Here is a 26531-nt window from a genome sequence, read left to right as displayed (position 1 = left end):
TTAACCACACCCTGAGTTGCTCATTTTTACTCTGTTGAAAAATTGGCATTTTATAATGCCTGTGCCTCTGCTGTCTCTCAACTACAGTGTTGCACATTGAATTGTATATTTTTAATTGTGTTCTGGAGTGATTTAATAAGTTTAATATAGTAGTTAGTTTAATATATTTAATCTAGTTTTGAAAGAAGGGAAAACAACCTTAAACTGCTTGGTCATTGAGGCCCTAGATTAACTGTTCTCAAATGGTTTAATTGATTGCTGTGGTCTTCGAGGACCTGGGTTTGTTGTCCATACACTGTTATAGACATTTCGCTTGGTAAAATGTACGGAGGAAAGTGTTGCATCCGAAAAATATGAATAATTTTACATGACTAAGTGGGGTGGTTGTGTACTTGTGTTTCGTTTAAAAAAAAAAAAAAAAAAAATTTAATAGCGTTTTTTGCCACTAGAGGTCCCCACAGTCTCACCAAATCGTCTCTGAACGCTGCACGTTCAACAGCCAGCTTTATCGTTCTCTTCGCAACAAAGACATGATTTGTTTGGTTTTGTGGAACAGTGCCAGTCACATTTAGGTAGGCTAGTACGTGTGAGGGGCGTTTCAAGTAGATTACTGCTTCCCAGTCAAAAAGTCCTTCCAGCTAATCAGACAAAATGGTGTACTTTGCTGTAACTCCACTGCATAGTAAATATTAAGCAGTGCTATGAAATTGTGGCATTGTGCTTGCAAAGTTTTCATTGTTTAATGGCCATTAAAATGGAAATCTTCGTGTATCTGTGTGACTAATCTGAATTTCAATTAAAAATTCAACGTGCATTATGTCTGTCCGATTTCGCGTAGTTTGATTTACTGTGACGCGCTGCGCGGCTCCGGGGCCGCGACCGCGAACTTTGCAGTGCACGTCGCTATTCCCGGAAGCGTGTGGGGCGGGCGGCTCCGCTCTCTGATCGCCATTCTTGCACTGTGGAACAGAGGAGCTCAGGCGCAGACCCTAGTTCATCCGAGGTTTAACGGTAAGGACCGGGCTTGCCCACCAGTATGTGAAAACCGAAGCCGTTACAGATTGTCGATTAGTCTGGCAACTTTAAACTCGCTCTTGTGCTGTATTTTTTCCTGGAGCAGCCCAGATGCGGTTGCAAGCCACAACTTATTACTAACTAACGTAAGCCAACTACATCAGCTAGCTAGACCGATTCGACGAAGATTCTCAGATTGTTTCTAAACACGTTGCATGTTGTCCGAGTTCAACCACTACAACCTGCAGTTAACCCCAAGGCACATCACGGGCACTTCTCTTTGTTCTGCCGCCAGTCTAGCTAGAATTAACAAGTTACTTAATTTGTCAGTCAACTTGCTAGCCAACAAGCTATCGGTCTCTGAACTCTCCCGAACGTGTATATCTTTAATCAGCCAAGAATTTGATTATCTAACTAGCTAGCTACAACGCGAGCCGCTGCCTCTTTTTTTGTTTGCTGGATGGTGAGGTTAACTTAAGTACTCTTATGTGTTGCTGAAAGCGTTTGTCTTTGGTCATTTTAAAAACTACTTGACATTAAGCGTCATGACAGGATGCGGGAGACCCCGAGCAGCACGTTCAGAGTGTGGGAAACTTGAATTGTATGGTAGTTTAGTGTCCTGCCGTTAACCGACTTGAAACAACTTTTAACCGTTGTGCTAGACGTTGCATTGTATTTTAAACTACACAATAGCGTTACATATTAGCTAGGCACGTTATTGTCCTTTTTGCACTTACACTGCCTTACTATTGTGTAATATCAAATGGAATGCAGCTGGAATGAACCGACTAGTCAGGTTTATCTGGCAACGTATAGCGCGTATTTTCATAACGAAAAAAGACGCGAAAATTATAGGAAAAGAACTTATATTCGTAACGTGGCTTCATTAGCACCCTATCTTGTGTTTAAAAAAAACTAATATTGTACTTCTGTTGTCTTCGAGGTGGATGTGATATGTTTGTAAAACTCGGAAACTGCAGTGCCGGTTCCCAGTGTGTGTGAGCTGGTTTGATCCCTTAACTGACATTAAAGTGGCCACGCTCTGCTTTCTCATGGCTTGGAGTGTCATTTTGGACTCCGTTAGGTTAACGTGATCTTTGCTTCTTGGCCAGTCGGTGTTACAGTTACATTGTTGCCCGGCATAAACTCGGTTTCTCTGAAAGATTGTACTGGGTTTGTACAGTAATAGAGACGAGAAATCTGCATTGAGCCTGCAGATGATTCGTTATGTGCGACTTCGTCGGCTGTGATGATTCAGACTGTGGACCCAATTTTGAATCCTCTTCCTTCCTGTATGACGGGCGGCGGTTCATTCTCGGCCCTTCTCTGTCCAGTAGGGCGGTGTCAACAGGCCGCGTGCGCTTTTTATGCGCTTAGGGTGTATAGAGAATAACATTTATATCATTAATAGCATGTTTTTAGGAGAAAGACTTATACATTAAGCTGCCCGTAAAACATGTTTCACCGCTATGATTAGTTCCACAGAAAGTATAGTCAAAAGTCTAACTTTACACGTTTCATGTATCCGTACCTGTGGACTTGAAAACATACTTTATTGCTTGCTTAAATAGAAAAACGGTCGGAGCGGCTAGGTTTAGATTCATGTGTCTTAATTCATAGATTTTTGGTTCTTGTATTTTACACAGTAGTCGCTCAGAAGACTCGTTGGGTTACACCTTTTCCCCCTCCCTGCTCACAAAAGGCCAGTGAATCACGTTTGTGACGTCACATACCACTTCCGTAACGGTTACTAGATTTCTTTACTTTGGGTGATGTACGTCCCATTATGGCACCTATGAAACATTTGAAACAAAAACAAATTATCTCACTTTGTAAAGATATTTCTAAAAAAAAAAAAAAGTACCTCAGTAGCGAATTATATGGCCTCAAATTAATCTGAAACATTACTCAATTTTGTTTTTTAAAATTATGGTTGATTCATCTCAATCTCACTTTAATGTTAACAATCAGTATGTAATTTGGCCTGAATAACTCTATAACTCAGACTATGCATACCTAAAACAAGCAACTGACCCAGAAAATTATTAAATTTTTCCCCCCTCAAAAAATCAGGGCATTGTCCCCATTGAGGTTGGTTCATGGAAAAGCACTGCGTATCGTGGAAAACTACTGCTGTTCTTTTTTTGTCTTTTTTGTCTTTGTCTAACCTGTAAATGGGGCATGTAAAATCAAGCAAGTTCCTACCAGATATGGTACCTTTTGTATATATTCCACGGTATGTTTGGTGGAGACGAACATATATGGTTTATAACAAAAATTACAAAAGAATAACGATTGAATAGTTGCTTAAACTCCATCACAGGAGTTTGGGGGATATTTTGAAGCAGGAGGGTAAACGCTGTCAGACCTTCCCCTTACTCACAATATTAAGACTGAACTGCCCTGTGCAAATTAAACTGCCCTGTGCAAATTAAACTGCCCTGTGCAAATTAAACTGCCCTGTGCAAATTAAACTGCCCTGTAAACATGTATTTGCCGCCTTTTCCCGGCCCTTAAGCACTGTATTAATACAGTATTTTATTACATCACACATTTTGGAAAACTGGTGTTGCTGTCAGCCCTGTGAAAATATTGATTTTAATTTTGAACTTGATATTGGGAGATGAGGCATGTGAAGGCAATTATGTTTTATGGGCAATTGGGGGGAATTATAACAGAATGTAAAAAGACATTGGTATTAGGTTTCTGCATTATTAAGGAACTATTTCCACAGTCGGAGAAGTTGATCATTAGAGTTTGTTTCTGTTATAATGGAAAAAATAGCAGGTTCTGAATGAACTTTCTGTATCATTCACCCCTGGTTCTGTAAGATCTCTCCCCTCCATAAAACAATGCAAGTGCGTCCATTAGGCATTTACTGCCACATTAGAATGTTAAGTCTCTAAGTATTTAAGGTGTTAAACAGAGCTTTGTGTAAGCTACTTCAGAAGGACCAAAAGAACCCTTCTTCTTGCGGTGTCATGGTTCCTTCCTCTTCTGCTTGCGTATGTTAACCAGACAGAAGGTTGTGGAATAAAATGTTTTTTTTTTTTAAATGCACTGAATGTCTCGCACTGCGATGGTGGGAATGTGAGAGAGTCGGCCTCACCCACACCGCTGCTTTTATCTGCTGCTTCTCTGCAGCGCGACCGCGTCTGACATGAGACAGGCCTCTCTCTGTGCTTCCGTGGGCCCCTGCCCCTGCCTCGGGCTGCCGCCAGCGGCGCATCATCACCCGCCGGCGCTGCCAAAACCTGCGCGTAACACACAGCAGGGCCCTCGTCAGAGACAGCGCCCCAGCGCTAGCCAGAGGAGCACGAGCTCGGCCCCAGCGCTAGCCAGAGTAGCAAGAGCTCGGCCCCAGCGCTAGCCAGAGTAGCACGAGCTCGGCCCCAGCGCTAGCCAGAGTAGCACGAGCTCGGCCCCAGCGCTAGCCAGAGTAGCACGAGCTCGGCCCCAGCGCTAGCCAGAGTAGCAAGAGCTCGGCCCCAGCGCTAGCCAGAGTATCACAAGCTCAGCCCCAGCGCTAGCCAGAGTATCACAAGCTCAGCGCCAGCGTTAGCCACAGTATCACAAGCTCAGCCCCAGCGCTAGCCAGAGTATCACAAGCTCGGCCCCAGCGCTAGCCAGAGTACCACGAGCTCGGCCCCAGCGCTAGCCAGAGTAGCACGAGCTCGGCCCCAGCGCTAGCCAGAGTACCACGAGCTCGGCCCCAGCGTTAGCCAGAGTAGCACGAGCTCGGCCCCAGCGTTAGCCACAGTAGCACGAGCTCAGCCCCAGCGCTAACCAGAGTAGCACGAGCTCAGCCCCAGCGCTAGCCAGAGTAGCACGAGCTCGGCCAGAACGTTTTTTACTGAAAATGTGAATGGTGTTTGGTGACCTGTAGCTTCCTCGGTTGAGTGAGGAAGCTGCAGTCGTTCAGGCCCCCCGGCCTTCGATCCGTGCCCACGCAGATACTGGGGAGCTTCGCTGTCACTGCGTGAGAATTCCGCTACGTGGGCCCCTCTGACTGACTGCGCCACAGGCCCCTCAGACTGACTGCGCCACGGGCCCCTCAGACTGACTGCGCCACGGGCCCCTCAGACTGACTGCGCCACGGGCCCCTCAGACTGACTGCGCCACGGGCCCCTCAGACTGACTGCGCCACGGGCCCCTCAGACTGACTGTCCCACGGGCCCCTCAGACTGACTGCGCCACGGGCCCCTCAGACTGACTGCGCCACGGGCCCCTCAGACTGACTGCGCCACGGGCCCCTCAGACTGACTGCGCCACGGGCCCCTCAGACTGACTGCGCCACGAGCCCCTCAGACTGACTGCGCCACGAGCCTGAGGGGGGGTGGGGGGGGGGGGCCACACGCGCCGTACCACTGACATGAGACAGACACACGTGCTGTACTGGTGACCTTTCTGCTGACCTCACATCACTCATCTCCGCCCCCCGCTCCCTGTGGCGAGGCCCGCTCCCTGTGGTGAGGTGCGCGCGGCGTCTCGTTCGGGTGCTTCCCCAGGAGCCGGAATGGCGGCTCTCGTCCCGGCGCAGCCGGGCGGTGCGTTTCAGTTAAAATTCTCATTCTCTCGCCGATGTACTGCAGGGGTGCCCAGTCTCACCCAAGAAAGCTCAACATGGGCAAGTGCTTTCATTCTAGCGCAGTGCTGAAATGAAGACCGTGATTGGTTGAATCGGGTGTTTTATTGTTCAGCTGGAGCTAAAACGCTGCACCTGCAGCAGCTCTCCCAGGATGAGACAGGTGACCCCTGCCCTACGGCATCCAGGGTCCCTGAGCAGGTGAGATGGTGTGTAGCAGGAGGTGGAAAGAGGTATGGGATGTAGCACTAAGGTGTATACAACAGATACCAGTATTGGGTCAAAGTCTACTAATCAGATAGTTACACTATTTGCACAGCTGTACAATATTCCAGGTATCTGTAAAATTGAGATCTGCCAGAGCTATCCAAACCATCAGCTACTTTGCGATGGTTATGGAGACCAGTAACCTATTGTTCATATTTGAGCCTATGAAAATGCAACCAGAACCAAAAGTGTAATATCTGTTGGCTCCTGAATGTAAACACCGATAAATGGTGTCAATACTGTAGTAAACTCTTCCACCAAACAATTCTCAGGTGGTATTCTGGGCTTTTAAAGCTTTGATGAAGTGCCTGATGAACTTACGAAATATGAGGCCTGGGCTGTAAGACCTCTAACTTTGCCGCTCCCCACAATCTTGGGCCGAGTTTAGTCCCTGATGTTACTGTTGAGATCGACTTTCTCATCGTAAAGAAGGAAGGAATGCTGGGAACCGTTGTGTTGTGGCCGACGGACAGGACTCTGAACGAGCGTCTGTACAGGTGAGCGAGCCCAAACTTCAGGAAGGAACTGCAACAACTTCCACTGTGGAAAAGGAGCCATGGGCTCCAGTAAGGAGCTTTAAAGTTGAGGCAGGATTACAGCGAGTCACAGGGTCTCTGTGCAGAACATTATCCCGAGCCGATCGGAGTGAGGCCGAGGGAGGGGGAGGATGCGCTTGGTCTCCCTCCCTGTTTGGTCTCTCTGCCCCCCCCCCCCCCCCCCCCAATGAAACCTCAGGACACCTTCAGTGTGGTTGTCTGTCCCGTCCGACTCTCAGATGGCGCAAACGTGCCAGGAGGCAGCGGGCCTCCGGAATTTAGAATGTGCCGGAGAGCCCTTGGCGAGGTCAAAGGTCAGACTGAGCCGAGCGAGGCTCCAGGAGGGGGGAGAGCTTCACGGAGCAGATTTTTGCGGCGCGTGCGATGATGGAGTCTTTGTTTTCGGCTGTAGTCCTGGCCAGAGGGACACCTCTGGGGGTGGGGGGTGGGGGGCAGAACCAGGTGGAAAAGCCTGGAAGGGAGGTGGCATATGTCCTGGGGCCAGTCGAAGGGGGCAAGGTTCAGTCTCTGATGTGTTATGTCATGTGCTTGCATCAAAAAGTAGAGTGATATGATGTGGTGTAAAAGTTAGTAATTAAGGCCAGTGATTGTGTAATGCCAGATTTCTCAAGCCTCAGCACCCCCCCCCCCCAACCCAACCCCCAGACCTTTATGGTTTATTACAGCTTGGGAACATGCAGCTGTTCCATATTACTGATGGCGCTGTGTCAGACGCAGTTTGGAACTCACTGGTGTAGCAGACACAAAGCTCTGCAGGAGGAGGGGCCATGTAGGCCAAACGATGTCACTTCCTCTTAAAGGGGTGTCATGGCTTCAGCCAGTCCAGCAGGGTGTCTGACTCAGATTTGGTCCAAAGGAACAGAGGAGGGGTTAAGGTGGCCGTGTCGGGTCCTGCCTTCACCAGCCACAGTGAGGAGTCTTTGGCTCGTAAGAATTCCTCACATTTCTCATTGTTCTGGCAGGGATCTGATTGGCCAGGGTGTGTCGTTGGCTCCTGTGTGTATAATAGGGTTGTGCAACACCAGTCCCGGATGGCTGGTTTGTATGCTGGCGTTCATTCCTTGTGATTGTTCCCGTTTAATGGTATAAACAGATGAACACACCGCTACACTTGGATATAAAACTGCAGTGCGGTTTGGGGTAGAAGATCTGGAACACGCTGATTCTCTCAGCTCTGCGCTGAGGGGCCTGATTGGAGAGGGTCTGTAGGGCAGAGTGTTCACGTTTAGAGCGTCTGTCGGGCGCGCCCCCGATGCCGCCGCTACGGCTTCTCTGAGCGTGCGCATGTGGGTTCCCTACCCAGCATTAGTGCTGTTTTGGGTTCCCTACCCAGCATTAGTGCTGTTTTGGGTTCCCTCAGCTCAGGGTGGGTAATCTCTGTGGGTAATCTCTGTGGGTAATCTGTCTATAGGGAAGACATGTAACCCAGCCTCTGACACCTCTGGTCTTTTGGGTGGTATAGTGTGCCCGCCTCCTGACTCAGGGTTTTTGAGCATGAAACCCCAACATAGAGAGAGCTGAACTGAATTGACCGCGGAACTCCACGGAACACTGTGGAACACTGCGGAACTCCACGGAACTCCGCGGAACTCCACGGAACACCGCGGAACACCGCGGAACACTGCGGAACACCGCGGAGCACTGCTTACAGACCTGAATGCTGCTCCATCTCTAATTAGGTGTTTGTGCGCTGTGAGCGAGCCTCGCCCCGTTCGGTTGGCACAGCGAGCTGTGACAGAATGGGGCCACGTGAGGAAGTGTTTTCGGAGTAAAAATGTGGACGGCTTTCAGGTTGGGGCTTTGCTGGGGTGCGCTGTGTTCCTGCGTTCAGTATGAACAGACCTTCCTGTTGCAGAACGTGCTAACGTGCTAACGTGCTCCACTCCCCTGATAACAGGAGCAGCATGGTGCCGTCATCCTCTGGACATCCTGAGGAAAAGCCGTTTGGGTGGGAAGGCTGAGGGTTTGATTATTGCAATTAAACGGAGGGTTTTTCTTTATTGTGCGGACTCTGTTTTTTCCTGTCGTTTTTTCCATCGTTCTCTGGAACATTCAGCTGCTAGGAGCCCTGCTGACCTGGAGATGACCAGCTGGAGTGTGTGCGTGCGTGCGTGCGTGCGTGCGTGCGTGTGCGTGTGACAGAGAGTGAGTGAATGTGTGAGCTGTTGCCAGTGTGTGGGGGGGCGGGGGTTATATCAGATAAAACGCTCTGCTGCCCCCCCCCCCCCCCCCCCCCCCCCGCCCCGCCCTTTGCCCTTTATCTCCCCAGGCGGTCTGGGAGGGGGGGGCGGGTCTGTGGTCTGCGTTCGGTCACTGTGCACACGAGGGCTGACATTAGCACTGCTGAGGAAGACCTCTCTTTCTCAGTTTAAAAAATGAGTCCATTTCATTTTCATTTTATTTTTTTCCACCCTGTCATGCTCATTTCTTTGATGCTCATTTCTGGGCGCGTTGTTCCTCTTTCCACAGTCTTTTTTAACCGTATCTATGGCCTCCTCATATTTTGTGTTATGCAGTGAAATGTATGCCCTCGTTAAAGACATTATTTAAATTTCTCAAGCCTGGCAGTGTATATCTTAAATTTAGATTTAAGTTCACGGTGTATTTCTGATCTGAATGCTGTCCTGACTGATGCATGTTTGAGTTGTTTTGCTGTGGGGATTCTAATTCTACCGGACATTCTGTGGTAGGAACGAAACTGTTTCACCCGTGAGTGATGTTTTCACAGCCAAAGAGGGAAAAAAGGAAGCGATCGATAAAGTTGGCTGAATTGAATTGTATCTTTTCTCCGATAACAAGCTAGTTGCAGCCTGGAAGAGGAAGTCGTGGCTTGTGTTCGCCACATACGTTCGATTCTGCACACACCGCAGTTTAACTTAAAGCTGATTTGCTGTCAACATTTTTCTCTGACCTAGACTTTTCAGAACCGGTCCTTGTTTAGATTTTCTACGTTTAGAGGAAACGGCCAAACCGTCTGGCCTGTGCGCTGAGAAGAATGAGCCTCTGGTGCTTCCTGTGAGTGTGTGATTTCGTGTGGCGTTGGGATGCAACGTGCTGTAACGTGCACTCCCCCCCCCCCCCCCCCCCCCCCCCCAGATCATGGCAGAGCAGGAGCCCACCCCGGAGCAGTTGGCGGCCATCGCCGCGGAGAACGAGAACACGGAAACGGTGGACTACCGGCCCCCGGCCCAGAAGAGCCTGCAGGAGATCCAGGAGCTGGACAAGGACGACGAGAGCCTGCAGAAGTACAAGGAGGCGCTGCTGGGGAACCCCGCCATCACCGCGGGTACGCCCCCCCCCCCCAGGCCCAGAATCCCCTCCACCCATCCCCTCAGGCCCAGAATCCCCCCAGCCCCCGCCCCCCCCCCCCCCCCCCCCCCCCAGGCCCAGGAAGGCCCAGTACCTCCCCCGGGGAGCCATACCGGTCCGCTTGGTTTTTTTGGGGGGGGGGGGGGGGGGGGGTGTCTTTTAAAAGTCATCTCAGCTCTCCTGCTAAGTTATTCTTATAAGCTTCCTGTCCTGTGCGTTTGCAGACCCCACTGTTGCGAACGTGCAGGTGACACGGCTGACATTGTTGTGTGACACCGCCCCGGGGCCCCTGACGCTGGACCTGCAGGGTGAGTCACACTGAGGCTGCCGTCTGCGCTCAGCAAACCTGATTGGTGAACGTGACACAGATTATATGTCATGTGAGGGTTAGGTTACATTACATTACATTACATTATAGGCATTTAGCAGACGCTCTTATCCAGAGCGACGTACAACAAGTGCATAGGTTTCATGATGTAGAGGCGCAAAAGAAACACTAGAGTGAAGTAAGGATCGTAGTGCCAGAAGTGACCACATCGATCAGGACTCCAACCCTGTAGAGTAAGCTTGTTCAGCAAGCAAGAATCCTACCAAGTTCAAACTAGCACTGGAATCACAATAGGTATATTATATATGCTGATATTGCTTATGGTTGTCATTTTAGAATGCTTTCATGTACAAATACAGACTCCCCGATGTTCCAGGAAAGGGCTATCTGAGCTGAAGTAGATCAAAGTTGTGTTATGTAGCTGTTTCCTTCAATGGTTCGAGACACTTCTGTCCTCAAGTGGTCCATGGCATAAATGGCAGGTCATATCCTGGTGGGAGCACAATAGCACCCCCTGGTGGACACACAGTGACACACATCAGCAGTCCTTCCAAAGTGGAACGTGCTCAGTGTGTGTAATGGCTCTTCATCGCTGCTTCTCTCCCTCCAATAGGAGACTTGGAGGCCTTTAAGAAGCAGTCCTTTGTGCTGAAGGAGGGGGTCGAATACAAGATAAAGATCAGCTTTAAGGTGAGAAATTCGGTGTGCTTTTCTTCACCGGTCTTAATTGTCAGTCAGTAAATTTCACTTTCTGGTCCTAACTAAGATGGCAGCCAAGGAGTGACATGACTATATAATGCGAGTATCTTCAGACTGAACGCCTCAGTTCTGACAAAGAGCTGAACTCACTTTGGTTTCCACTTCACACTTTGACTGCAAATGCTTTTTTATTAATGCCAGATGGTGTCTAGTTCAGAGCTTACATAACTAGTGAATTTGGGAGGTTGTAAGAGTCAAGAGTGAATAAACATGTTGTTATTGCAGTTGTGTAATGTGTGCATTACTCACTGCAGTGCTTCCTCTTCTCCGTGTAGCTCTAATAGTTCCTCCCTTTTTATTACTCTTTGATGGCTCTGAAAGTCACTCTGGATTAGGTTTACATTACAGTTCATTTCACCTCAGCAGGGATTATACTCTGTGTTCTGCAGCTGAAAATGTCCAGCCTGCTCTGTGCAGGCAGAGATGTGATCTGAGCAACTGTAACTGTTCAGTGTGCTTTATGGGTGTAAATGTGTGTGTGCTTCGTGGGTGTGTAAATGTGTGTGTGCTTCGTGGGTGTGTAAATGTGTGTGTGCTTTGTGTGTGTAAATGTGTGTGTGTTTCGTGGGTGTAAATGTGTGTGTGCTTTGTGGGTGTAAATGTGTGTGTGTGTTTCGTGGGTGTAAATGTGTGTGTGCTTCGTGGGTGTAAATGTGTGTGTGTAAATGTGTGTGTGCTTTGTGGGTATAAATGTGTGTGTGTAAATGTGTGGGTGTAAATGTGTGTGTGTTTTGTGGGTGTAAATGTGCGTGTGCTTCGTGGGTGTAAATGTGTGTGTGTAAATGTGTGTGCTTTGTGGGTATAAATGTGTGGGTGTAAATGTGTGTGTGTAAATGTGTGGGTGTAAATGTGTGTGTGCTTTGTGGGTATAAATGTGTGTGTGTAAATGTGTGTGTGCTTTGTGGGTGTAAATGTGTGTGTGCTTTGTGGGTGTAAATGTGTGTGTGCTTCGTGGGTGTAAATGTGTGTGTGTGTGTTCTCTCCAGGTGAACAGAGAGATTGTCTCGGGACTGAAGTACGTACAGCAGACCTCCAGAAAAGGAGTCAGGGGTGAGTGAATGATCCTTCATCTCTCCAGTTCCCCGTTCATCCCTCCATCACAGAGCGCTCGTGTCCACTGCCATAGAATATTTCAGGACAGAAAGATAAGTGTGTCATTATCCACTCGCCCTTATATGGGTCTGCTTTAATTGTGCTGACGTTTACTGGCTGTTAAAGCTGAAAGCAGAAATTGTAAACGAGGTGTGGAGAGAATCCTGTGTGTGTGCAACAGGGCTGAAATGCTCGGTCTGCTCATAGTTCTGCTGCTCTTACGGGCTGCTCATAGTTCTGCTGCTCTTATGGGCTGCTCATAGTTCTGCTGCTCTTACGGGCTGCTCATAGTTCTGCTGCTCTTACGGGCTGCTCATAGTTCTGCTGCTCTTACGGGCTGCTCATAGTCCTGCTGCTCTTTTAGGCTGCTCATAGTTCTGCTCCTCGTATGGGCTGCTCATAGTTCTGCTGCTCGTATGGGCTGCTCATAGTTCTGCTGCTCTTATGGACTGCTCATAGTTCTGCTGCTCTTATGGGCTGCTCATAGTCCTGCTGCTCTTTTGGGCTGCTCATATTTCTGCTGCTCGTATGGGCTACTCATCGTTCTGCTGCTTTTATGGGCTGCTCATAGTTCTGCTGCTCTTTTGGGCTGCTCATAGTTCTGCTGCTCTTATGGGCTGATGTTGTCATGTCCAGTGTGATGTAGCCATGCAAATGTAGCCCACGGCGAGCGAAAGCTATCATCGCTGTGATATCGCAGAGCCATAATCAGCGATACTCCAGTGCAAACGTGCTTATGGAACACTATGTGTCTCTGACGGCATTTCATTTTAATGCCAAATAATTATGAAAGTTTATAGTTGTGAATTTTAGCCTAGATTTTTTTATATTATGTACCTTCATTCAGTGGAGCTGCAGAGTGAAGTTTTGTTGCTGTAAAGGAGCCACTGACCTGGTCTGGGACAGACACCACATCCGGCCCCTGAGATACCACAAAGTCCCACTTAGCGAGATGGCAGCCGCCTGATGGTTCACAGAGAGCCTGTCTGCCTTCTCCAGTCTGCTTTCTCTTTAGCGTGTCAGTCAGCTGGTGTGAACACTGGCCTGGCTCTGGGTGAGAGCGCATCAGAAAGGAACTCACCTGCATTATTCTCTCCCCCCCCCCTCCCCCCCCCCCCCCGTAGTTGACAAGTCGGACTACATGGTGGGCAGCTACGGCCCCCGGCCGACGGAGTACGAGTTCCTCACCCCCCTGGAGGAGGCTCCCAAGGGCATGCTGGCACGCGGGACCTACAACATCAAGTCCAAGTTCACCGACGATGACAAACACGACCACCTGTCCTGGGAATGGAACCTCAACATCAAGAAGGAGTGGAAAGACTGACCAACCCCCCGTCCCCCCCGTCAACCCCTCTCTCTGTCCCCCTGTCTTTCTCCTCCCTCCGTCCTTCCCTTCTTATGGATCAGATGCAAGACCAGCGCAAGCTCTCTGTCCGTCCAGTCTTTCCCAGTCCCCCCCCCCCCCCCCCAGTGTCCCTTTCTCACCCCCCACCCCCCACCCCTACACACCACCCCTCCAGCAGCTCAGCAGTACGGAAGTTTCTGGAAACAGAAATGTATGAAAACAAACAAAAACAAGTGTGCACTGTCCTACTTTTGTGTTTTGTTTTGTTTAAATATAAAGGATGAAAAAAGAAAGAAAGAAAAAAAATGGAAGTGTGGCACAGCTGTTACCGGTGCTCCTCTCTCCTCCGTCAGCGTCCATTCCTGTTCCTGTAAACTTCCTCTTCTCCCACTCCCCTCTCCTCTCTCCTGTTCTCCCTCTCCTCTCTTTCTTCTTCTCCCACTCCCCTCTCCTCTCTTTCCTGATCTCCTGCTCTCCTCCCTCTGTCCTCATCTCCCTCTTTTCACCCTCTCTCCCTATGACATTCCTTTTTTTCTTCATATCTCCTGAATGTGTGTGTTCTGTATATCTTCTGTATGGTAATTATCTCTCTCTCTCTTTTCACCCTTTGCCTTATGCTGACTCCCCTGGGCAGGATGGGCGAGAGAGGGCCCTATTCCCTCATGTTCAGGTTCTTTAAGGGAGGCGCTTGTGTCTGGCACCATCTGCCAGTCAACCCGTCTCCTCCCCCAGTCTTCCTGCAGGGAAGTTTTACTGTCACATTCAGCCCCCACCAAGACCCTTGACCCTCCCCCACCCCCCTCCAGACGCACTGGCCCATCAGCAGATCCCTCTAAATATCCAGAACCTGGTGTCTCCTCATTACATTTCACCTGCCGCCTTGTGGCCTTATGAAGTCATTCCTGCTGCGAGAGGTGACTCTGTTACGAGCCTCCTGCCTGTCAGAATGCATCCTTAGCCCCTCCCCCTCTACAGGTACCCCCCTGAGCGTGACGCTGTGGGTGTGGCCTGGGCCTAGTGCGGTCACGTTTCTCCTCTGGCGTGTCTGGGATAGAGAGTGCCACCTGAAGCACGTGAATAAGGTTTTCGGGGGGGGGGGGTGGGGGGGTTGAGGGGCTTTCCATGGGTTCATGGTGCTGCACCTTCCACCGGTCCAGGAAGTTGCTGTTCCTCTTCCCTGCAGGGAGAGGAAGTGAGGTCACTCTCCGCCTCCCCGACACTCCTTGATTCCCATTACCCTGAGTCTGTCGGGACCAGTGTTGCCTTTTTAAAAAAAGATGTGCCTGAGCAGAGGAATAGGGATGAAAGTGGCCTCTGGTCTGATAGCAGTATCAAAACCCGTCCGGGTGCCTGTGGGCTGACCCCCCCCCCCCCCCCACTGCACTCTCTGTAAAAGCGCATTAATAAACCAGCCCGTCGGTGAGAGGGGTTTGGGAGCAGGTGCGCTGGTGCGACAGGTGAGCAGGTGCGCTGGTGCGACAGGCGAAGGTCTGATGCAGTGTGCGAGTAGCGGTCCGTTTCTGCCTCGATATCCCCCCGTACTCTAACATGGGCTGTGGCTCCAGGCACTCCGGGGATTTTATCATTAACACGTTTTGTACACTCCATATTTTTTCACCTTCACGGTTTCATTTTATTAAAAAGAATTATGTAGTTTTTTGGTGATTTCAACTGTGTGCTACTCATTGATATTTGTAAGATTCCTGTTCACCTGGGTCACCATTAAAAATAGTTCAGACTGAACGCCGTTGCCTGTCCTGTTTTCACTGTTTGTCACCTTCCACCTGTAGGCAAACATTTGGTGACCATGGTTTCCTCTGCCCATACTGAGAATGTTCTGGAACTGTCCCAGGGGTGTGGACCTGCTGCGTCAGGCTGGTACCCCAAGACCCAGGCTCACTGAAACCCTGTACCAGTTTAGCAGGCTGGCTGATTTCTGATTTCTCTCACTTTGTAAACCCAGACTGGGCAAGAACATGACCAAGAGGAACGGCTGGGCTATGTCATTGAAGAATATACTGATCAATATAATGAGTTGAGATACAATAGTCTGTTTTGATTAATAATTACTCCTTGTGATTTATCCAATATCATTATTTTTGTCTGGTTGCTGTTTTATGATCTGTATTGATGGTAATCTTGGTTGAATTGTTTTTCATAATCATTTCTCTGTGATGAGGAAAAAGCGAGTGTGAATGTGGGACCTAAAATAAAATTATAAATGGACAAAAGTCACTTCTCTTCCAATTACAACGAATCAGATGTGATTCATTATGGTAGAATAATCCCCTTTCAGAGCTCTGTTTCCATGGTTCCTTTTTAAAATATTACACACTTAAAAAGTCAAAGTCATGTGTCCCCTTTGTTTTTTTGTAGAAAGTAAAATGCAGCCAGCATATGCTACAAGCCTCAAGAGTCCCTCTGTGCCAAGTAACATGAGCTTTAACTGCAATAATGCCAAGTCACGAAGCGGTGGACGACCGCAGCTCAAACCAACGACGAGACGCGGGAACTCTGCGTACTTACATGGACAGACTCTTTAAGACCACAATCAGTCGCGGTCCTGTGGACGGCGAACGAGAAGCCCAGGCTGCCATAAACGACGTGTGCATTGGTTATGCAAAGAAATGTTTTGTCCTGTGCTTTTTAAAATATGATTAGCCGTTACACCTATACGACTGCTTGTGCACTGCATGATTTGTAAGTGTATTATTTTTCAAATAAATAACCCAGCATCTATGGAAAAACCTTGTAAAATTATGCAAATTAATCGCCGATAAGTTATTCTACCAGCTGTAACGTTAACTTGCAAAAACAGAAAAGGTTAACTAGTTGCATTCACAGCTGGTTAGCAATGGTAGCTCTTCAGTGCACTTACTGAGCTTGCCACCTTGCGTTAACTATGAAGAAGTAGTTATTCAAAACATGTACGTGTTGGCTCGATATAATTTGAGGTCATGTTTGAATGCACAGTTGGTTCGACAGAAAAATATTGCATAACCTTACAGCTGCAGATGAGGAAGAAAACACACCTAGCAGAGGATGGTTTCGATCCATCGACCTCTGGGTTATGGGCCCAGCACGCTTCCGCTGCGCCACTCTGCTCTGCGAACGCCAAGTTCGACGGTTGCGCTTAAATAGAGGCAAATAGTGGAAAATATTTAAGTCTGTGTTGATTCGTGACGATAAGCCCAAAATACCCCAGAAGTTTCATACGAAAAATTTAGGAAGACAGACGGGTTGTTCTGGAAAAAGGCAGAAAAACTTTAATCTCATTTTAGCGATATAAAAAACGTGACGGCTTGCATAGAAGTATACTCGTTTCAGCGTAGTCGTCGACATACTGTACTGTTTAATTAATTGACTACAGTTAGCTGAATTCGTCCTAATTTGCTTTCACTAAGAAGCAGCGTTGTTAACGTGCTTTAAGAGTCAATGTACGTGATATTGTAAGCAACGGGTTTTCAGAACGTTAAGGGCCGTTTTGTAAAGTTGCTTTCCAATATGGATAATTTGAATAAAACACGGACACCCCAGATGTCGAACCCACAATCCCTGCCTTAGGAGGCCAGTAGCTTATCATTAGGCCACTGGGGCATTGTTCGCAATTTTTCAAGTTTATAAGAAAATAAAAGTTCATAGTAAATATATGGTCCCGTAAATTACAATATTATTTTTGAATCAAGATATCGGTCTTCACAAGTGATTACATAATACAGAACAGGTCGTATTTTATGAGGTCTTCCTAAACTGACGAAATATTTATTGAATCGAGTAAAACCTAATTTAATGCAAATACATAGCTACATAGCAATTCCATTCGGGTCAGACCTGCCAAAGCCACGCCCATCGACGTAGTTTTCAGGTTAAAAACACCTGAATTCACTTTTTTAAAGCCACCCAGCCGCAATTGATTATTTAATTCAGTTGAGTTTTTATAGATTTCAAATGTATTTTTTATTTCGCTCCATATAGGCCAGATTTTGCCATTGCTGGCTCAAGTTTTTAATAGTTTTTCAAGAGCACAGGCGTTTATTTCAGGCTCAAAACAGTTGACGTATCCAGCGACGTATTTTGCAATATTATTATTAGGTACGGTTGAAAATGGATAGCTGTCTTCATAACCTAACGTTAAATTATTTAACTAGCCTTAATTTCCCCTATTTTTTTTATAGGGAAAGTGCTTTTCGTGGAAACAACGGCAGTACATGTGTGAACTCTTTCGGTTCTTGGCTAACGTTAGCTACGTCTGGTATTAGCATCTTGATAAGTCACGTAAACTAAAATGTATTTGGCTTCAGTAGCTGTTAAAATCTTGGAAAGCGTGTCAGACTGTGCCGGGGAACACAAACGGCATCCCTGGGTAGGTAAGTCAACCTGTAACGTTTTGTTGAAATTTTTGTTTGGCAGCCAACGTTAGTTATGGTTAATATCAAGGTGGTTACCACATTAGCCAATGTCCCTAGGTCTAGAGTAAAACGTTGTCATTAATTACTTATAATATTAATAACAACTTACTGTGAGTGAGCTATCGGGCCATATTTGTTTTATTGTACTTTACAACATAATTGTAACGTACGCTATCTGGCTAACTGTCGCCCGTGTGACGGTTATCGGCTGTGTTAGTGCCCTATTTTCTGCAAGGTGGTGGAACTGTGTTTATCCAGTAACAAGAAAATGAAACTCGTACGAAACAAAATTCGACCACGAAGGGACTCGAACCCTCAATCTTCTGATCCGAAGTCAGACGCCTTATCCATTAGGCCACGCGGTCAATGTGCATAAGACAGTGTGATGTTGAACCATGTTGAGTTTAAAACTGCTTTGGACGTGAAGATGGCTACAGTTGACTCAATTTTTCACAACTACACACATTTCATGTTACCATACCTTTCATGTCTTAAGTCTATTTGGGTATGTACTTTATTTCCATAAGAGGTCATTTCAGAATAATAGCTAAGAGTCATATTTATTTCAGCTTTCATGTACTATATCAGATTTTCAGTGGTAAAAAGTTTACACATACTTTGTTAGTATTTGGTGGCATTGCCTTTTAATTGCTTAACGTGAATCAAATGCTTGGGGTAGCCTTCCACAAGCTTCTCACAGTACTTTGCTGGAATTTTTGCCCATTCCTCCTGACAGAACTGCTGTAACTCAGTCAGGTTTGTGGGCCTCCTTGCTCGGACATGCTTTTTCAGTTCAGTCCACAAATTTTCTATGGGATTCAGGTCAGTGCTTTGTGATGGCCACTCCAATACTTTCCCTTTGCTGTGTTTAAGCTGTCTTTTACCTTCAGTTGTTTGGAAATTGGTGCCAATTAACTCCCAGTTATCTCGTAATTATGACAATTGGCGTATCAGAAGCTTCTAAAAATTCATGACATCAATTTCTGGAATCTTCCAGACTGTTTAAAGAGAGTCAACTTGGTGTATGAAAACTTTTGACCCACTGCAATTCTGATATAGTGAATTAAAGCTGAAATTAATCTGTCTCTAATCGATTGTTTTAAAATTACCTCTGATGTGAACAAAGTAAATGCCCTAATTGACTTTCCAAAAGAAATGTATGGTAACATGAAATGTATGGAGTTGTGAAAAACTGAGTTTGAATATCTCTAGCCTAGGTGTATGTAGGATGCAGCTAACCTCGACCTATTGGTAATAGCTCCGCTTCTCAACCTGTTGGCTTTCAGTTGGACACAGGCTTTGTTTGATGCCAGCTGATTCTGGGAGCGAATATAATTATGTCCAATTCTACTGATTTACTTTCATTATTGATCCAGTTTATTTATCAATAAGGAATCACTACTGAAAACACAACTGAAAGAATGTTGTACACCGCCATAGGCGACTCTGTTTTGGCCAGTTTTGAATATTGTCCTAATGTCTCCTCTTGTTGCCCCCGTATGATTGTTTTTGGATTTTTATGGAATGTTAACTGTTTCTTTATGGGAAAAATAGAAAGTCTTGCTAGAATATGGTGAAAAATTTTAAAAAGTAATAATTTATCTACCCGCAATTACAAGACCGCTAATCTGAGTTTTGAACTTGCAAGGCATGGTATTTGGTATTAGAAGGGCTTGTAATATGTGGAAACCGTAATTGTGAAACACATGGGGAAGAGTCTGGATCCCGGTGCAATACGCACCGCTCACACTTACCTGGGAGAGGATCCCGGTGCAATACGCACCGCTCACACTTACCTGGGAGAGGAGATTAGCCCCATATCGCTGTTGGCGGGATGAATATGGAATTTTAAAAACCCTTTACCGTTTATGACCACACCACTGAATGCGCCATGCTACCTTGGCCTGGTCTCTCTTGAAAAAGAGATTTTAATCTCAATGAGACTTTCTGGTTAAATGAAGGTGAATAAATAAAAAAAGAATGTAATTAATAAATATAATCTGCAGCTTAATCTGTTAAACTGGTTTTTGTGTTTAAATAGATGCACATCCACTTTAACTGGCTCTTGCAATAACATCTAAAGAACATATTTCTTTCTTTTTAGCACAATCCCAGTCACCAAGGGGAGAAGGTAGTTAAGAGTAATGAGGCATATTACCACTTACAGTATCAGAGGACAGTGAAGGAGCTCATTTAAATACTTGCCTGTGATTGGCTGAACAGACAGAAACAGGAACATCTGCAGAATGTTCCCACTTGGCAGACACTGGCACTTCAGGACACTCACCACACGGACACACACAACTTGAGCAGGCAAAACAGGCAGAACCTTAAAATGCAAGCTTTTTTATTACGATATTATTCATATTGTGCCATGAATAAGGGCAATTCCTCCATGAGTATCATTGCCCTTGTGTGTATTTTATTCACTTCCATAAATGCAAAGTGCCTGAGAGTCCATAAGCCAGAGGCACCCTGTATTAAGACTCTACATATTTTACATTTGTCCCTTTTGTATGAAGAGACGGAAAACAAACAGAAGAAAGACTATAATGCACGAGACTGCGTAACTGTGACACTGGACAACTGGGTATAGCTAAAAGGAGTGCAGGTATAAACAGGAGATAGTATTTTTTTTTTTTTTTTTTAATAAATAAAAAAAAAAGACAGTCACTTTGAGGATCTCCAGTCCAATTACAGTCTTTAAGGCTTGGACTGCACAGCTGAATCCATTTCCTAGAGCCAGCGTCGTCATGGTTTCACATTGTCATAGAGACCGCGGCCCCTATCCCACCCACCCTTCACGTCAGCACCACTGAATTTATTATGATTTTTATCTCCACTGAATTCCCTTACTAAATAAAAAAACTCACCGTAAGCCTCCCTTTTGCTTGACGACCCCTGTGTTCCTCTGAGCACTGACCCCCAGAGGTCAAAGGTCAGAGAGAGGAACTGGACACAAAGTCCATTTTCCATGCATAAATATTCTGGGTCATCCTTGGCATTCATTTCCATGTACATATAATAATTATTTTAAAAATGTTTATACCAGCTTGAGTTTCCTTAATGGTTATATACCCTAGATGGTAGCATTTAGGCCACAATCACAACGGCTGTACAGACAAAATCCTAACAGAGGAAGTGCACAGAGGCTCCACGTCCTCTTTATAGCAACTGAAGCCCAAAGCAATAATTCTGACTAAGGTCTATCCTGGGAAAACTGAACTGATGTCAGGCTGTGCACTGTGGTCTTAAATACCCTTTTTTCATTATTCACTTTCACTGTTAGTAACTATGCAAATTAAAGTGGGAATGTGGCCACTTCCCTTGTGTATGGCTGTCCTTGGCCAAATGGCACTTATGAGGGGAGTCTCTCCTGAAGAGATGGTGCTGAAAAGCTTCGGCCATTCTTGCCAGATTCAGCAGGTGATGAGGGGGGGGAGGCATTAAAGGGAAAGTCCTGGAGTTGCAGCAGCAGGTTGATCCAGGTTGAGCAGGAGAGCTGCCCTCCTCTGAAAGCGCGGGGGCTTTGGGGGGGGGGGGGGGCGCGGCACGGGGGGGCGGCGCTCACTTGCTGCTCTGGCCGGTTTTGGAGGCCTTGACGTGGCTCTTGGTCTTCTGTATGCGGGAGAAGATCTCTTTGAAGAGGGCCTTGTACTCGGGCGTGTTCTGGCCCAGCCGCTTGTCCACGGACTCCACCTGGCTGCAGAGGCCCTGGAGGTCCGCCTCCGCGTCGGGGCGTGGCAAGGGGGCGGGGCTGGGGGCGGGGCCGCAGGCTCCGGCGCCGCCCTTCAGGGAGGGGTCGCGGGAGACGGGGCGGGAGGTCTGGACCCCGGCGTGGCGCAGGCTGTCCTCGTGGCGGCGGCACTTCCCCAGCAGCTCCTCGTACTTCTCCAGCAGCGCGTGGTACTGCTCGTCCACCTCGCGCAGGATGGACATGCCGCGCTGGGGCCCGGCGGGGGCGTGGAGCGCGTAGCCCGCCCGCTCGCGTCCCGCCGCGTCGCGCGTCGCCATGGCGTTCAGCGCCGTGTCGCTGCAGCTCTTGCGCACGGGGCTGGCGGCCTGCAGGCCCTCGGGGGGCGGGTCCTCCGGCGTGTCAGTCTCGGGGGCGGAGCTCAGCAGCGTCTCGGGGGCGGGGTGGATGACGAGCACGCGGGGGCGGCACAGCTGCTGCATCTCCTGAAGCTCCGCCTCCAGCTCGCCCACCCGCCGCCGGCAGCCCTCGGCCCCCCGCAGCCGCTGCTCCAGACCGCCAAACTCCTGCAGCACGGTCGCGTACTCGCGCTCCGCCCCCTCCCGCCGCCCCCGCTCCGCCCCCATCGCCGCCCGCAGCGCCGACACCATGTCCCGCAGGCGCTCGTTCTCCTCCTCGAGCGGGGAGCGGTCCGCCCGCCCCGCACGCCTGCCCCCCGCACCGTCCCCCAAACTGCTGAGAGAGAGACGGGGAGGGAGGGAGGGAGGGGGGGGAGGGAGGGAGGGAGGGACAGCACAGGAGGGAGAGAAAGAGAGGGGGAGAGGGAGCAAAGGAGGGAGAGTGAATGACCTGTTTACCAAGCACACCTGCAGACTAGGGCTGAGTATTGGTCAGACTTTGCTGATGACTAAATCCATACTTCTAAAATGGTACCGGTTGCCTGGACTGATACCTTTTAAAATAAACAGAAAACAAAGGCATTAAAGAACTTTTTATTGAAAAGTCTTTTTATTGCAAAGGCAAAGAACCTCAACTATTTTATGGTTTTATTTAATTGTATAAATTATACTTTATACTTTAGTTTATACCATTTTGATTTGGGCATTTTGACAGAGTGTAACGTTAGCTAGCTTGCTAACGGTCCCTGCTGTCACTGACTGAGTGGACAGAGTGAGTGTAGTGTTAGCTACAGGCGTGGGGTACTGAACTAAGACACCAGATTCTGCACTGTGATTCGGGCCGGTAGGTACCGGTCAGATGGGCACTGGTGCCATAGTGGTACAGGGTTTCCGTACCCAACCGTAGTGCAGACAGGTCTCTCTGATTGAAACTGAAGGGAAACTATGGGGCATAACTGCAGTATGCAGTAACTCAGTAGGAGTGGCTAGGCATGCCAGGCTGTGCTGTGCTGGGCTGTGCTGTGTCGGGGTGTGTTGTGCTGTGCTGTGCTGGGCTCGGCTGTGCTTGGCTGTCCTGTGTCGTGCTGTGCTGTCCTGTGTCGGGCTGTGCCGTGCTGTGTCGGGGTGTGCTGTGCTGTGTCAGGCTGGGCTGTGCTGTGCCGGGCTGTGCTGTGCTGTGCTATGCCGGGCTGTGCTGTGCCAGGCTGTGTCGGGCTGTGCCAGGCTGTGCTGTGCCAGACTGTGCCGGGCTGTGCTGTGCCCTGTCACGCCGGGCCCCAGTTCTGACCTAGGCGCGGCGCAGAGCTCCCTCAGGCAGGGGAAGGAGTGCACGGTCCGCCGCCGCTCCCTCTTCTCCCGCCGATAGCGCAGCTGCTCCAGCGAGCGCAGCTCCTCCACCTGCGCAGTCAGCGCGTCCACCTGCGCCTGCAGCATCTCCATGGTCCCCGTCAGCCTGCGCACAACACACCCGCGTCACATGACCCACGCCACATGACCTCGTCAGGTCTGCTGCAGCAGCTCATTGAGATCAAGCAAATGTTTCCTCTGACCAGGCATACCCAAGGATAGGTCAGCTGTTCTTCCACTCAAAACAAATGGCCAGACCCATTTAAATACTGTTTAAGGAAATTTTACGTGCAATTTATACATGAAATCTAAACGGAACTCCATGAAATTACAGGATTTCGAAAGTGATGTAAATATCACAAATCTGACGGTAGTCAGAATAGCACAGCATATTCCATGTTCCGGTGAAGACAGTAAAGTGCAGTTAGCACTGTCCTCTTTGATAGGCAAATGGCTCATACTGCACACAGTATGAGCATTCAGCACATTCAGCTGAGGATGCCAGTGTAGATACAGCAAGCTAAACTAAAGATAGCCTGTAGCGTCATGCTACACAAAGCGGTGCGCCTCATTGGCATTTAGTGGCAGACACCATTATCAGCCACATGTGCGTGCACTCTCTGATCATGTGACTCCGCCCACATTCCACGTGCACTCTCTGATCATGTGACTCCGCCCACCTTCCACGTGCACTCTCTCTGATCATATGACTCCGCCCACCTTCCACGTGCACTCTCTGATCATATGACTCTGCCCACCTTCCATGTGCACGTGCACTCTCTCTGATCATGTGACTCCGCCCACCTTCCACATGCACTCTCTCTGATCATGTGACTCTGCCCACCTTTCGATCTTCTCCTGGGAGGCCTTGCTCTCCTGCTCTAGGCTCTGATTGGTCAGCTCTAGCTCATGCGCCGTCAGGTCCAGCTGCTCGTACACCTTGGCGTGCTGCTCGTTCATGGCCCGCAGCGTCTCCAGCTGCTTGGACAGGTACTGCGGTGACAGAGGTGTGTCAGCAAACACACATACACCTGTATGCAAACACTGTTTATGTGCACAACACTAACACACACCGGTTCTGCTGAGGGACTGCATGAGCACACTGAGTGTTTCACAGGTGTGCAGGTGAGCTCAGTGTGTGATAACAGCACACAGGTGTAATCTATTGCCATACAGGTGTGCAGGTACCTCTATCTCCTGCACTTGCTCCTCGCTGGTCATGTACAGCTGCTGCAGCGAGTCCTCCAGCTCCCTGTTCTGCTCCAGCAGGGTCTTCCCCAGCTCTGCCGCCAAGTGCAGGTCTGAGACGGAGGGAAATAGGGAGGGAGGGAGAGAGAGGCGGAGGGAGGGAGAGACGGAGAGAAACAGAGGGAGGGAGAGATGGAGGGAGAGGGATGAAGGGAGGGAGGGAGGGGGGGAGAGAGAAAGAGTGAAGAAATATCTTTATTGCATGGCCAGTTTGCTTTCCCGTAAACAGCACAGGCATTAGTGCTGAGGAAGTGTTTGGGTGTGAGTCCCAACTGCCGTTCACTCTGTCCGTTAAGCGCAGTTTAAAATGGCCAAACTGTACGGGGCCTGTGCAGGTTTGAGGCGGTTAGCTGTGTGTGAGAAGGCTGGCCCACAGCACTGGCAGACCCCTGGAAGAGCAATAACAGATAAGCTCCTGTAGAAAGAAAGAGGGACGGCCACACAGAGATGCCCTGTCAATCATACGAAAGAGTGTTAGAAACTCACTACCTTCACCCTCTCTGTCTACAGACCCAGAACCAGCTGGGCCTGCTGCTTGGCTGTGAGTGCAGTTGCTCAAGGTGTCCACATGGTGGCGCTGATGTAACTGCTCTGTATTAGTGCAGATGAATGTGGGCTGTTTCACAGACGCACTGGCCCAGAGGTATCTAAAACAGTGAGTGGGTAATCGGCCGGGTCAGCCCTGTGGATGGGGTGGGGGATGGGGTGCAGAAGGGTGTTTCCTGCCATGGAGACCCCAAAACCCACACGCGTCTCTAACCCTGAGAACACCAGAGGGTGATGCTGCAGAATTTCTCCCTGCAATCTGTTAGGCAGCTCTCTCTCTCTCTCCCCCTGTCTCTCTCTCCCTCTCTTTCTCTCTCACTCTGTGTTTCTCTCCTTCTCTCTCTCTCTCTCTCTCTCCCTCCCTCTCTTTCTCTCTCACTCTGTTTCTCTCTTTCTCTCTCGGTCTGGCTCTCTCTCTCTCTCCCCCCCTCTCTTTCTCTCCGTCTCTCTCACTCTGTTTCTCTCTCTCTCAGTCAAGGAGCAAAATAGAGTAATTTAATAATAACCACTGTGCATCCACAGTCAGAGTAACTGGCCAAGTAGGTGGGCAGGTTAGGGGGGCTGTGCTTTGAGAATGGTGGGGAGGGGAGGGGCCACAGAAGAGAGAGCATTCACATGTACAGAAGGGGTGTAATGATACAACTTGATCACGATACGATGCTGATACTCTGAACAATGATGACACGATTTGATTTCTCTTTATTTATGACGATTAACTAATTAATCACGATACAATGCGATTAGCAGTGACGTGAACTATTTGACTCCCCATGCAGTAGCTATAACTTTTAACGTGCTTAAGAAAGTTAACAAGCGTGTTTATCAATTTAAGCCCCTCAATCTCCTTAAATAAAAGTTTGCCATGTAAATTAACGATTCATCGCGATTCGAATCGATTATACTTGTAGTTGTATCATGTTTGCATCCAGATGCATCAATGTTTCCGTACACCCCTAATATACGGGGCAGTATCTCATTCTAAAGCTTGCAGCCGTCTGAATGCCGCACTGAAACTGCACGAAATATCAACAAATCTTTCCAGGTGCCTGGTTTCTGCTGCACACTAGAATATTCCGTTTTATCTATTTTATTTCACAGAATGGACGCGCATTATAGGCCTGGCCAGAGTGAGTTACGAGTTCATTATAACAGCATCAAACGTTAATGCATTTGAAAACAATTTTTTTTAAACTAGTGGAAGGTTTCCGTCTTTAAAGCGTATTGAAATATGACGTTATTGGTAAGGTTGTGTGGTGTTGTATTTGAACCGTTTTTTTTCACTGGAATTTTGCTGACACCCATTGAGTGCGTGGCAAAAAGAGGAAATTCCTGCGCGTACAAAGGGGGAAGGTTTTTGGCTAAATCAGAACACTCGCAGCGCGAGGAGCAGCATCCGCTCTCTCGCAGGCGCAGCCTTTGATGACGAGACATTTTCTGCGATTTATTTCTCTGGAAAACTCCGCTGTGCCGCCTACTTCTCTAAATTGACTGAACGGGGACGCCGCGTAGTTGCAAAAGTGGATAAATATGCATGCATTCTGACCTTAAACTATTATCATCTGCGTCTTCATTATTTTCAAGGCCACTTGCAAACGGAGTGTTATGTCTTTGTCGCGACAAACTATTTGGCATC

General features: G+C 48.3%; 2 protein-coding genes, 1 long non-coding RNA gene and 2 other non-coding genes across 8 annotated transcripts in view; 2 read left to right on the top strand and 3 right to left on the bottom strand.

Moving 5' to 3' along the window:
• Positions 1 to 862: 862 nt before the first annotated feature.
• arhgdia (Rho GDP dissociation inhibitor (GDI) alpha) lies at positions 863 to 15482 on the top strand. The gene is made up of 6 exons (XM_035397073.1): positions 863 to 1011; positions 9520 to 9709; positions 9957 to 10040; positions 10674 to 10750; positions 11806 to 11869; positions 13036 to 15482. Exons 2-6 carry the CDS (start codon positions 9523 to 9525, stop codon positions 13233 to 13235), a joined length of 612 nt encoding a protein of 203 aa, XP_035252964.1. The 5' UTR covers positions 863 to 1011; positions 9520 to 9522; the 3' UTR covers positions 13236 to 15482.
• An 807-nt stretch (positions 15483 to 16289) lies between these two features.
• On the bottom strand, positions 16290 to 16361 carry trnam-cau. The gene has a single exon. It is a non-coding gene; the product is annotated as a tRNA-Met (tRNA).
• Positions 16362 to 17139: 778 nt separating this feature from the next.
• The window catches only part of LOC118216391, a 26777-nt gene continuing 17385 nt past the window's right edge, over positions 17140 to 26531 (top strand). The window contains exons 1-2 of one of the 3 annotated variants that reach the window (XR_004763011.1): positions 17140 to 17348; positions 17432 to 17623. This is a non-coding gene — a long non-coding RNA (uncharacterized LOC118216391). Of the gene's footprint in view, positions 17624 to 26531 lie in introns of all 3 variants that reach the window. The other 2 variants (XR_004763012.1, XR_004763010.1) reach the window with 2 other exon arrangements.
• On the bottom strand, positions 17958 to 18030 carry trnar-ucg. Its single transcript has one exon. It is a non-coding gene; the product is annotated as a tRNA-Arg (tRNA).
• The window catches only part of LOC118216387 (cerebellar degeneration-related protein 2-like), a 7542-nt gene continuing 1006 nt past the window's right edge, over positions 19996 to 26531 (bottom strand). The window contains exons 2-5 of one of the 2 annotated variants that reach the window (XM_035397485.1): positions 24293 to 24405; positions 23949 to 24097; positions 23046 to 23210; positions 19996 to 22094 (exon numbers count right to left, since the gene is read on the bottom strand). In XM_035397485.1, the coding sequence (XP_035253376.1) occupies positions 21233 to 22094; positions 23046 to 23210; positions 23949 to 24097; positions 24293 to 24405 (1289 nt within the window). In that variant the 3' untranslated portion in view covers positions 19996 to 21232. The remainder of the gene's footprint in view (positions 22095 to 23045; positions 23211 to 23948; positions 24098 to 24292; positions 24406 to 26531) is intronic. The other variant, XM_035397486.1, reaches the window with a different exon arrangement.

This window comes from Anguilla anguilla, chromosome 17 (assembly GCF_013347855.1).
Source record: "Anguilla anguilla isolate fAngAng1 chromosome 17, fAngAng1.pri, whole genome shotgun sequence".
NCBI lineage: Eukaryota > Metazoa > Chordata > Actinopteri > Anguilliformes > Anguillidae > Anguilla > Anguilla anguilla.
Note: the sequence above shows the minus strand (reverse complement) of the source record. Positions and strands in the feature narration are given on the sequence as shown.

Bases quoted from the DNA above. Each gene is read 5' to 3' on its own strand.
- arhgdia (XM_035397073.1), top strand. From the start codon at position 9,523: ATGGCAGAGCAGGAGCCCACCCCGGAGCAGTTGGCGGCCATCGCCGCG. The intron at 10,751-11,805 runs GTGAGAAATTCG...TGTTCTCTCCAG, and splicing joins AGATAAAGATCAGCTTTAAG to GTGAACAGAGAGATTGTCTC. The intron at 11,870-13,035 runs GTGAGTGAATGA...CCCCCCCCGTAG, and splicing joins CTCCAGAAAAGGAGTCAGGG to TTGACAAGTCGGACTACATG.